Source organism: Carassius gibelio, chromosome A16, assembly GCF_023724105.1.
Source record: "Carassius gibelio isolate Cgi1373 ecotype wild population from Czech Republic chromosome A16, carGib1.2-hapl.c, whole genome shotgun sequence".
NCBI lineage: Eukaryota > Metazoa > Chordata > Actinopteri > Cypriniformes > Cyprinidae > Carassius > Carassius gibelio.
In genome coordinates this window covers 5,066,576-5,079,437 of record NC_068386.1, presented here as the reverse complement: position 1 = coordinate 5,079,437, position 12,862 = coordinate 5,066,576, and the positions used below count along the sequence as shown (strand labels likewise).

At 41.5% G+C, this 12,862-nt stretch overlaps 1 protein-coding gene across 2 annotated transcripts in view; it reads right to left on the bottom strand.

Annotated features, from left to right (window-relative positions):
- Positions 1 to 9,000: 9,000 nt before the first annotated feature.
- Positions 9,001 to 12,862, bottom strand: part of LOC128029983 (zinc finger protein ZFPM2) — a 135,086-nt gene continuing 131,224 nt past the window's right edge. For both annotated transcript variants that reach the window (XM_052617431.1, XM_052617432.1), the window contains one exon: positions 9,001 to 12,482. In XM_052617431.1, coding sequence (XP_052473391.1) covers positions 10,009 to 12,482 — 2,474 coding nt within the window. In that variant the 3' untranslated portion in view covers positions 9,001 to 10,008. The remainder of the gene's footprint in view (positions 12,483 to 12,862) is intronic.

Here is a 12,862-nt window from a genome sequence, read left to right as displayed (position 1 = left end):
TATATGCATGCATATTACTAGCACATTGGCTGTTTTTTTTTTAGTACTTATAAAGCACATATTCTGCTTGACCATATACTACATCCCTACTCAATATCAAAACTTAACAGCAGTAATTAGGAGTTTATTGAGGCAAAAGTCATAGTAAATAGCTAGTTAATAGTGATAGCTAGACTTTAAAATAAATTGAGACCATTATGGTTTATTTCATGATAATCTCATTTGAAACTCTGAAATAACTACATTTAAGTTTAATAATTTAACATAAAACAACTTAAAATAATAAAAAAAAAAATAATAAAAGCATTTACCTGTTTAAAGATTAAGATAATTAATTGTAATTAATTTAATGATCTTTGAAGTTCTAAAATAATTTAACTTACATAGGCCTAGGTGTCAATAAAATAAAACAAGTATTTGAGATTTGTTTAATTATTCACCCCCCTCAAAGTTCTAAAATAAGTTTTTTTAACCTGTTAAATCTTTTTTTTTTTTTGGATTTACTTATAAAGAGATATTACAATAAAAAAATAAAAAATAAAAATAAAAATAGCTGTCAAAAGATTAAAATAATTTCTGGAATAACTACATTTGGGTTTACTTGTTATAAATATAAAAATAAATGTAAACTTAAAATAAAAAAATGTATGTTAGCTGTCAAATAATTTAAATAATTAAATAAAAACATTTAAGTGCACTTTCCGTCTTCACCATTGTATTCCAAATCTTTTTTAAACAAAACAAAGAAAGTTGTCAGTTTGTGTGAATGACACATCCAGACACTTGGACTGTACAAAGACATCTCATTAATATCAGTAAAAATTACATTGTCTTTCACCTTCACACCACCATCTTACTATTTATTTATTTATGTATTATGTTAGCAAATGCCGGTCTCACATCATGGCCACTTGGTGGTGCTGTGGCATAAATTGAAAATAAATAGTTACAGTTGTCTCAACGTGCAGGCCAGGGTTTCTGGTGAACAAGAGAAGCAGTTTAATGATCAGTTGTCTAAAAAGAACAACTTTCCCAGATTGTGTGAATGTGAGAGGCTGCAGACAGACTGACGTGGAGGCTTTTTGAAATGCCTTCAGACAGGGTTTCTCAGGTCACGATGCAAAACAGCCGCGTGCAGTCAAGGTACGAGGCTGCTCTCTTCGCTCCAGTTCCACCCAATTTCATGCACGTTAACATGCGGCCACGAATATGCAAAACATTTATTAGAATTTTGAATGGCCCCTCTTCCCCTCAAAAAGCTACAGATTCCCATTTACGACATGAATCGAAGGTTGACCCGAGGAACGGAAGAGGTGATTTAGAGGAATGTTTCGCCTTTATAAGGAGGTTGAAATAATTAATGCACAACAGGAAAGTGCTGATGACTAGGTGTAATTTATTTATTTTTTATTTCATATATGCCCATCCGTCCTCTTTATCTGCATGAAAACAGACACAGTGTTTCAAGACCTCTGTCTCATTCGTCTGGGAAAGATTAGAAGCATAAAACGAAAGCAATATGTTTCTTTGTAGCGGTAGATTTCAACAAAACAAAATAAAATAAAAGAGCTTAAAATACTTGGGTGTTTGCTAGAGTCAAAAACAACTTTGTGTGTGTTGTTGGTGTAAATGCAGTAGGCTGCGTGAAGCAAAACGCATCCATGGCATGCATCTGTTTTAGTCTACAGTTATTAGAAATTTATCAATGGACTTCAGGTTATGGCTGCAATCATACACGCATGTTAACTATATATGTGCTGCATTTGGAAACTGCAATGCAAAGAGCATTGGTGTATTGGAGAGCTGTTTGCATGGAAGTCAGTCCTCAGTCCACTGAATAAACTGCTTTTTGTAAAAACAAACAAACAAATAAATAAATGTTGTTTAATAAGAGAGGTCACTATGCATTAGTATCTGCCAACAGTTTCTGAATTGAAATTTCTGAGAGTCTTTAATCTCAGTAATTGAACTCATCAAACTGCACTTTAATTTAATACATGCACACTTATTGTTTATACCTACTAAAAGAAAAGCATATATGAATGATTAAAGCACAACAAGACTACATTTATTTGATCAAAAATACAGTAACAACAGTATAAACGCTTTTTTGTATGTGATGCAAAGCTCTTGAATGGTAATGTATAACCTACTGACTTTTTTATTCTTTTTTTTTTTTTACTTTTGTCTTATTTATAATATACTGTACAGAATGGTCTTTAAAATTACACCTATTTGCTTTGACTAAACTAAATTAAATGAAGCTGTGAAGTGAAACATTTTTAAAAGCACTAATATTCTATCTCTTAACTAATTTGGTTGCATGCATAATTGAAAAAAATGCAAAATGCAGAATAGTATATCATGCTGCAGACCATGTCAACATCACGTCATTTATTTCAAGTATTTCAGGCCTGATATTGGTATTGCTCATATTTATTGGCCAATGCATGTTCAAACTACAAATCACATGATTTAAAGAAATAAAGGAAAAGGTGCTGGCATTGGATTCACTTAAGACTTCTTTACACAAGAACACAGACAATCAAGTAGCAATTAGCGGCTACATAGTGCTTTCATGTTTAACTTAGAGGAATCGCAGCTCTTGAAATTCCTGTCGACATTTAATTTGACCGCTCTGTCTCTCAGAATGATGGATTGTTCTTCAAGAGAGTATCTGCTCCCCTTAATGCTGTTGACTCAAGTGTGGACTTGACACTTTCAAGTGTGTCTGTCTGAGGTCACTGAGTGTTTTACATCTGCGTGTATATTACAATGACCAAAGAGTGAAAATTAAACACTGGAACAACTAATGTCTTTTGAGCCATCTTGACTGTTGTCGTGGCTCTATATATGTCCATGTAAATACATTTGTCTCAGCTATTAAGTGAAGAAGAAATCAATATAGAAATAAATGCTTATTTAGATTTCCCCCCCTTGTGATTCTCCTGTCAGAAATATCTGCTGTGAAACCCTGCCCATTCTTTCTCAACGAGAGCGCATCTCTAGTGAGGTAAGACTTTACTATAGGACACCTGTGTGAATAAATATTTACTGCAGTAATTTTTTAGTTTGTAATATAATGCCATAAAAACTGAATATGTTTTAAGTGTGATTTAAGTGTTCCAATACTTCTTAATACCACTCCATATAATTTGCATTGCAAAGGCATTGCACAGGGTTATTATAGTTATTTAAATCTATTACTATTAATTACATTTGTTACTGTACTTGAAATAAGTTTTCGATAACATTTTATTATGCTTTAATTAATATTAATGTACTAAAATAACTAAAACTGAAAGAAAAAATAAAAACTATATAGACAAAAAAGACAAAAACTAATAAATATGTTAATTTTATTTAAAAATAAAATGTTAATTAAATATACAAGAAAAAATAAAAATAAATAAAAAAAATAAAAATGACAAAAACTGAGATGTAAAACTAATGAAAATTAGTTAAAACAGGAAATATAAAAATAAAAATTGCACTGCAACAATAACGTACACATGGTGCACTAACAATGAAACACGCAAATTATGACTTAAGGAAATGTATAGGAATTAAGTAGAGATGACGAGAGCACAAGTGCGGACAAAGAGAAACCGAGTACACTTGGATGCTTTCACTTTCGATTTCACGATTTTGGTGTCATGTTTTACAAGAAAATATTTTATCTGTTGCTCTTACATCTATACACCTTTCACTTTTTAAGACTAAAACAAATGCTTGAAAGACGGATTCATTATTATTCTTAATGAAAAGCACAACATCAGTAAAACAATACAATGATAAACTAGCATAAGTAACGTTTATTGACATAAACCTACTTGTTCACCTTCTCTGGTCTATCAAGTGGCCTTTTAATTTACTTTTACAATTTGCTTGAAAACCAAATCCTCCGTCCCCCATTGTTTCCTTTTAATTTTTGCCACTCGCACTGAAGCGCCTCTCTCACTCTGTTCAGGTGTCAGTTGCATAAAAATAAAAGCTATGTTAAGACTGTGACTTAACAGATCTAGTTTTGGCCAACTACAGTAGCAGTTAGCCAAGGGATGAAAAAGGGAGCGACCAAATGCAACCAACTGATAATTTAGTGTGAAGTATGAATTGACTTCATTTACGCTGCTGTTTGAATGTCCTTGACTTTCTCAGAGAGATCTCCAAATATAAGCCTCTCTAGCAAGACATCTGTGCATGTAATCACTAGGGAATCTTTTGATGATTAGCTTCCTTCAGATCTCAACCAAGTGAGTGCCTTTCACAGTCCCACTTTCTGCCTTCACTTCTGAACTTTAGTTAGTTATAATCCGAGGCAAATCCTTTGCTGAAGGTCTCATTAACGGTCATCTCTCTACGTCAGGTGGTTGCTGAACTTCAGACAAAGTTTTTGGAGCGCTCTTATCCTAATGCCAATCACATTCAGATTCGTTCGTTGAAAGAACGAGACGCTGCGTCGAGCCCTTTGGGGAACGTCCCTGACGAGACAGACTATGAATATCGTGTGCAATCTTTCCAATGGAAGGGTGTGACGGCACGGGCGGGGTGACGTAGCGACCAGGAAGCTATAAAGGCACCTGCCACGCAGCTGGCTTCAGCTTCGAGTAGGGAAGCAAGCGCTGGCAGGGATGCCGGGAGTATGGCTCTGCGACACAGCATCTCGTTCCTTCAAGGAACCTGGGTTACATTCGTAACCTTGAGACGTTCCTTCTCAGGAACTCGAGCTGCGTCGAGTGCTTTGGGGAACGATGTGCCCACGCTGCCAGACTTCCAAATCCCTGCCTAGTGTGTATCCGAAGAGCACAGCTAAGATGAGAGAACAGAAGAGCCCGGAATGGCTCGCATATCAAGGTCATACAATCTGGCAAATGTAGAGGGCGTGGATCATCCTGCAGCGTTAGAGGCAGGCCTTAGAGGCAGCCATACCCCGAGTGGAGTGAGCCTTGGCTCCCAAAGGAAGGGGAAGACCAGAGGACTCATAGAATACGTTGATAGCCTTGACTATCCAACGACTAAGGGTCTGCTTAGAGGCAGGGGAACCCTTTTTAGGAGGAACGTAGCAAACAAGCAATTTGGTCAGATTTTCTCCACAGGGCAACTCTGTGGACGTAGTGCACTGGACACATACAATTTAGCTTCTCCTGGTCTGGCTCCCGAAAGGGAGGAGGGCAGAATGCCTGCAGTACTATAGGCTGTGGCATATCACAGGGAACTTTAGGAACATAACCCACTCGAGGGTATAAGAATACTTTGGCCATACCAGGGGCAAAGTCTAAGTAGTTAGGGGCCACCAAGGGGGCCTGAAGATCTCCAACTCTCTTTAGAGAAGTAATAGCCATTAATAGGGCAGTCTTAAGGGTCAGATGTCTATCTGATATATCTTGTATTAAGCTTTAAAGAGAACCTCTAACACCACAACCAAATCCCACAGGGGAATACGGGACCATACTGGAGGAATCAGCCTCAGTGCACCGTGGAGGAAACTGACTGACCGTTGAAAGGGACATGGTAAGCAGCTATGGTCGCCACGTACACCTTTAAGGTGGAGTGAGTTAACCCCGCAGAGAGCCTAACTTGGAGAAACTCCAGAACTGTACCAACTGGGCAGTTAACAGGGTCAAGCTGGCGGTCTATGTACAGTTTCCTCGTATAGGGAGCTCTGGATTGGAGGAGGGTCTCAACAACCTCGGTTGAGGAGACCGGAAGCTATGAACTGTGCCCCCTCAGGGGCCACACCCACAACTTCCACAACTCTGGGCGAGGGTGAATTATTTTGCCCTGCGCCTGAGAGAGTAGATCTGTCCTGATCGGAATCTCCCATGGAAAGACGTCGAGGAGAGAGATCAGATCTATGAGCCATAAAGGGCCTGACCAGAACAGGGCTACTAATAGAAGACTGACCCCGTTCTGGCGTACTCTCGCCAGAACTCCCGGGAGCATAGCGATATGGGGAAAGGCATACAGATGAAGCCTCAGCCTGGTCTGTACCATATTGTCCAGTCCCAGAGGAGCTGGATGAACTAGAGAGAAACAGAGGGGACATTGCAATATCTCTTGAGTCGCAAAAAGGTCCAAAAACTCTCCATATCTACTTCACCACCTCGGGGATGAGGCCCCCCCCCGGGCCTCGGCCCCTGTTTTGACAGTATGTCTGCTCCCACAGTCAATCTCCCAGGAATATACACTGCTCCGAATGAGAGGAGTTTGTCCTGGGACCACAGAAGGATCTGGTGTGCCAACTTGTACAAGGGGCACGAATGCAGATCTCTCTGGCGACTGATATAAGAAATCGCCAATGTGTTGTCGGTGTGCACCAACACATGGTGACCTCTCAGGTCTGGGAGGAAATATTTCAAAGCTCGATGCACAGCTAGCATCTCTAGACAACTGGTATGCCATGTCAGATGGCGACCGCTCCTCAGATCGCGGACAGGGTGGCCACTCATGACCACACCCACACCGCTGAGTGACGCCACTGTCGCTAGCGTTACACGGCGACCTAGAGCTCCCAGCACCGGGCCCTGATTCAAGAACCAAGGTTTCTTTCATATGTCTAAGGCACGAAGGCATTGCCGCGTGACCTTGATAGTTCGGGGAAAATCCCTTGGTCTTGAGCCACCACTGTAGGGGTCTCATCTGCAGAACGCCAAAAGGTATCACGTTGGACACAGCTGCCATAAGCCCTAACAGTCTCTGAAACTGTTTGACAGTGAGTGACTGGCCTTCTTTGACTCTCTCGATTGATGTGAGGATCGACTCGATCTGAGCAGGAGACAGACGTGCCTGCAGCGTGGTCGAATCCCACACTACGACTAGATAGGTGGTTCTCTGAACTGGAGAAAGTACAATCTTCTTGGCATTTAGTCTCAAACCTAGCTCCCCCATATGTGCAAGAACGACATCTCGATGTTGAACCGCCATTTGCTCTGATTGAGCTAAAAGCAACCAATCGTCGATATAGTTCAGAATGCGGATGCCCTGCATAAGGAGGGATACCAGAGCCGCATCTACACATTTCATGAACGTGCGGGGTGAGAGTGCTAGGCCGAAGGGAAGTAATCGATATTGGTAGGCTTTCCCCCCGAAAGCGAACCTCAGAAACTTCCTGTGTTCTGGAAGGATGGATATGGAAGTATGCGTCTTTGAGATCTATTGTGACAAACCAGTCCTCGGATCTGATTTGAGCTAAAACCTGTTTGACAGTGAGCATTTTGAACTTCAGTGACATTACTGAGAGATTTAGATGACGTAAGTTTAAGACCGGACACAACCCCCTATCCTTCTTTGGAACTATGAAATACCGGCTATAAAACCCGGACTCCCTGTCTAGAGGAGGGACCACCTCGATGGCCTCCTTCCTTAATAGGGTAAACACTTCTTGTTCCATAACCAGAGCCTGCCGAGGGCCGACTATTGTCGATGTAACTCCATTGAATGTCGGCGGTGGCTGTCCGAACTGAATGCGATAGCCTCTTTCTACTGTGTGCAGGACCCATTGAGATACATTTGGCAGTAGTTTCCAGGCTGCTAACTAATGTACTAAGGGAATCAGTCTCTCGAGACTGCCCTCTGGTGTAAGGGGCGGCGGGCGTCTTAGCTCCGCTATGCTCACGGGTGGAAATAACTGAGAGCAGTGCAACATGCAACATGAATTTTTTTGGCCGTGGGCCTCCCAGCCTGAAGTACGGCTCCATCGGATTCGGATTAGGCTGAGAAGTGACTGGCCCAGACTATCTGTAAGTGGAGGAGGCTTCTCCCGCCCAGCAGTATATTCCTCAGAATCTAATGCAATCAAACAATCAGACAAGTAAATACGGTCTGGATTGTGATACAATACACATTGAAGTGATATATTGAACTTCTCAAAGTTAGATGACAGTCATTAGATTCCTCAGAATCCAATGCAATCCAACAATCAGACAAGTAAACACAGTCTAGATTGTGATAAAGTACACATTGTAGTGATATATTGACTTCTCAAAGTCATTAAATTCCTCAGAATTTAAAATAATCAAACAATCAGACAAGTAAACACGGTCTAGAATGTGATACAATACACATTGAAGTGATATATTAGCTTTTCAATGTCATTCAATTTCTCAGAATTTAATGTAATCAAACAATCAGACAAGTAAACACGGTCTAGATCGTGATAAAGTACACATTGAAGTGATAGATCTAACTCCTTCTTAATAAATGGAGAAATGGTGGAAAGAACCGAAGCTCGGGTTTCCGAAATCCAGAATCGGGCAGATCTGGTGGGTAAGGTATGAGATAAGGACGTGACCGTCTCCATTCCTTCCAGCAGATCGATCTGCGGCATCGCGAGGAACGCTGGCGAAGGCTTCACTTTCTTGAAGAGAGCCCTCCAGGATCGAAGTGCACGTGAAATCATACGCAGCGCACTTTGATCCCAGGCAGACCACGCACAGACCGTGTGTATCCCCACCTCTAACGTTTAGCTTTGTTGAGTAGGGAGGAACAAACAATCTGAACGCGGTCTGGATTCACCCTTCAGATGCCAGTCTTAGCTTTGCTCTCTGACATACTGTAGCTACTTAAAGGAGCTAATAGTGACAAATGACAATAAATAAGACTGACAAGACAGAATGACATGCACACACAGAGCGCTTGCTGAAGGAAAAGAAGCTGAAGCCAGCTGCGTGGCAGGTGCCTTTATAGCTTCCTGGTCGCTACGTCACCCTGCCCGTCACGTCACGCCCTTCCATTGGAAAGATTGCGCACGATATTCAGAGTCGGTCTCATCAGGGACGTTCCCCAAAGTGCTCGTCGCAGCTCGAGTTCCTGAAAAGGAACCAGGACTTTTTTTTTAAACAACGTTGCATTTAAAAAATAAAATTTGTTTTGGTATAAAAAAAGGAATACTTTCTCCCTTCTCTCTATACACACACACACACACACACACACTTTCGTTTCCCCTTTTGATGAGACCTGGCAATGTTTCCATTAGACATCCTGAAAGAAGACAATAAAATGGACTGTTTATCCTGAGGATTGAAGTTTAATTGACACCACATCAAAATAAAAATTTCCAACTGATCTGGAATTTTATTCCATCCATATACATGCATAGCAACAACATTTTTAAGAAATATTTTTCTTACATAAGGACATTGGAATGATCATTTTTACAGTATTCCCTTGTCTCGTCCCACCAATCAATAATCACCAATGATAACCCTGCTTTTTGTACAATTTCTTTTTCAGGAGTAAGTAATAGCTGCTCTTTCCCCTTTATAATACTGCTTTCCATAATAGTCTCACCCTCCTTTTTTCCCCTTATGTTTTATTTATTTTTATTTTTTATACAAAGTATTGCGCTGAGAGCAAATATTTAAAAAGGAAGAAGAAGGTGTATCAGCAAACATAAATGCAAGTACTATACAAGAATGCTGCTATCCTCATTTAAACATCCACTTCAGAGTCGAAGAAAAGACAGACAAACAGCAACATATATATGCAAAGCCATGTGTACAGTATATGCCAAAACATGTGCTGCAGCGTTGTGCCTGGTTATCCCTCCAAAATGATTTAAGGCTGAAGTCAAGAGAATCATACTGCAAGGGACATTTTGACATATACAAAAAACTGTACCAGCAAATAAGAATACACAAGTGCTCCAGTAGCTATTGTTGGGTCTAAAACGCATTTCAGTTTTGTATCCTGTGCCTATTGTCTCCTTGAACCTAACATACATTGTAAACAATATGTCTGCTACACAAGAATGACTATACATTAACATTACAAACAACTCTGATATAACTTTCTTTGAGTTTAAATTAAGAGCACTACTCCTATTAATACTGATTGTAAAATAAATAAAAGGTGAAAGTGGCACCAATATTACACTTGGATTTTTTTGTCTTCAAAATAACGAAAGAAGAAGCCTCTCTTGATTGTCCACAAGCAGTATACAAAACTGCATGATGCACTATTTCAGACACAAACGTGTACCAAAAAAAGATGAGGGGAGTAGAGCGAATTTCATTTTACGTGCTCGGCAGCGTGTGACGAGCAGTAAAACTTCTTGTGAGTGATAAAGTTTGACAAGTTATTGAATTGTATGTCACAGAGGCGGCAATACTTCCCACTGCCTGCTGGTGGTGCCGAACCATTTATGCCTTTTCCGGCAGGTACGGATTCCTCCATGGGTGATTTAGAAGTGGGCGATACATTCTCGTTTGGGTCGGGAGGGTTCTCGGCTCCCCATGTGGGAGATGTTTGTTCCTCTGGTGATGAGGTGTTGTGAGGCTGATTCTCTTGCTGGGGAGTTGCTGGTGTCTGGCGATCCTCTTTATGACCACCATTGACGATCACCATGCCCCTGTTTTTGGGCAGTAGGGGCAGCTGTTCCTTGCCGGAGTGGGGACAGCCATTGGTTGCGGGTGGTTCTGTGCCGGTCTCACTTGTGCCATTGCTGCTTTGCTCCTGTTCGGCCACCTCACCCTGCATAACGAGACACCCTGCCATGTAGTCGCCACTTTTTATCCCGAAATATGGTGATATTTGCTCTGTACCTTTCACTTTCTTTATTGCTCCAGGATAGAGACAGTGAGGCAAAAACATGTTCTTGTTCTCATCTTTCGAAGTCATAAGCGGTGCATCACTGAAAGCTTTCAGATCCGGCGCCGGTCCGAGGTGTGGTGAGAACATGCCTCCGTTCTGCACCATTAACTTGTTGCCACCGTTTTTCTCACATTTCACAGAACTCTTATCATAGATGTCATCTGAATTATTGCCTTCGCTCTTCACACCCTGGAACACTGGCTGCTCCAGACTGCCGATCTCACCATGCTGAGCAGCTGTGACAGGGCAAAAGTTCTGTTTATGGGCTAGGTAGTTCTCCACTTTGTTAAAACTGATCTTGCACACGGTACATTCGTGATAGTCCAAGAGTCTTTTGGGGGAGTTGCACGACTTATCAGGAAGAGGTGAGCACTTTTTGCTGAGATCTATCGGAGCATCTAGTTCCTGTGGGTCTGCAATAGTGTTACCCTTTGGTGCAAGGATAGGCTTGGAGACAGTAAGAGAAGCATCTAAGTGTTTCGGGACAAGGCTTGGAAAGATGTCACATCGTGGATGGAAGCGGTCAGCTAGACTTTCTACCGCTTCCTGGGATGTACAGGGATTTCCTAGAGTGGGCATGCCTAAGAATCCCGGCTGTGGCCCCATGGGCTGCCGCTGCTCTTGGTCAGGTAGACACATCTCGTACATCTTCCTCCGCTTGCGTGTTCTCATGGTCCGCTGCATGGCAGGCACCTTTGTGGACATGCGTTTCATGGGTGGGTCATGGCGAGTGGCGCAATAGTACTGCTTGTGAACCATGTAAGTTTCATGCCGGCTGAAGGTGATGTTGCATGCTTCACAGGTGGTCTTGTTTGGGTCGTTGTCACTTTCCCCCAAAGACGTGCTGGGACTCTTCACCTCAGGCTGTTTTCCGCCAAGGCTTTCCTCAACTCCTGTTGGTGTAGTAACCTTCTTTACTTGACCAGGAAGGTCTTTTTCAGGTACTTTCCCACCAGTGTTCATAATATCCAAAACTGATGAATTCAAGCAAGCTGTTGTCACAAGATGACTTTCAGTCTCTGATGGAAGGCATCCAGGAAGCATAGTGACTGTAGTGTGGCCACTGTTTGGACTTATGGCATCGGACACCTTGTCTGGAACACTCGAAAAATCTGGAGACTTTGCCATGTGCTGCCAGCGACTGTTGCAGTAGTGCTTCTTGTGAACCAAGTAGTTATCTAGATTATTGAAGGTGATGTTGCATTCAAAGCAGGTCGCTCCTTTGGGCATGAGAGGACTGTAGATGACAGGAGGGTAGCTGTTCCCTCCATGGCGTAGCCTGCGATGTACCAGCTCTGACATTTTTGCTAGAATCTCAGATGCTTGTGGTACCACAGAAATGTCCTGGGAGAAAGCAAACTGTGACAAGAATGGACCCATGGGGAAGGTTGGTCCCATGTTGTGCTGGACCGGTGAGGAAGCTAGCCGTGGACTAGAGGGTTCTGACTTGATTCGGGTGTAAGAGAAACTAGCCTTGCTTCCTGGGTGACTTTCTCCCTTCTGCAGTCCGAGGATAGTTTTTTTCTCAGGTCTTTCGAGTTCTCCATCAGGACTGTTTGCCTTATTAGGTGTGCTCTTGGGACTTTGCATAACCACATCCTTCCTTGCTGACAGTTCTGCTCGTACTGCCTGTAGGCTTTCCTCTCCGCCTCTTGGGGAGTTCTCGCTGTCGCTCTCCCTGTGAATCTTCCCAGTGTGTCCGTGTAAGTCTTGATGCTGCAGCAGTTCCCTATGGTTCTGGAAGCTGATGTGGCAGTGATTGCATCTGAAGGCTGCCTGTGACAGGTGTGAAAGGATGTGGTGCTGGAATGTAAGGAGCGAATCTGCTGTGAAGTTACAGATTGTGCATTTCAAGCTGGTGCCAGGGGGAAGAGACTCCTCCATTTTGACACCTGTGAGAAAGAAAAAAAGTTGTTTTTATTAATCTTGCATTTCCACTAGTTTGACATTGTGGCTGCTGTAGCTTTTTGGAGGTCTATTTCCTAGACACATATTACTGCCTGATGGTGATTATTTGATCTAACTGTGATTATTTGCTAAAACGTATTTCTTGTTTACCTTTACAAGCAAATATACATAGAATTTCAGTTTATTTGAATATATATCAATAATGGAAGACGTTTGGCTAGACTGAACAGCCAAACAGTGAAATAAAATTAAGACAGATATTAAGGATACATACATTATATATATATATATATATATATATATATATATATATATAATGTATGTATCCTTAATATCTGTATATATATATATGCATTTGGTATAT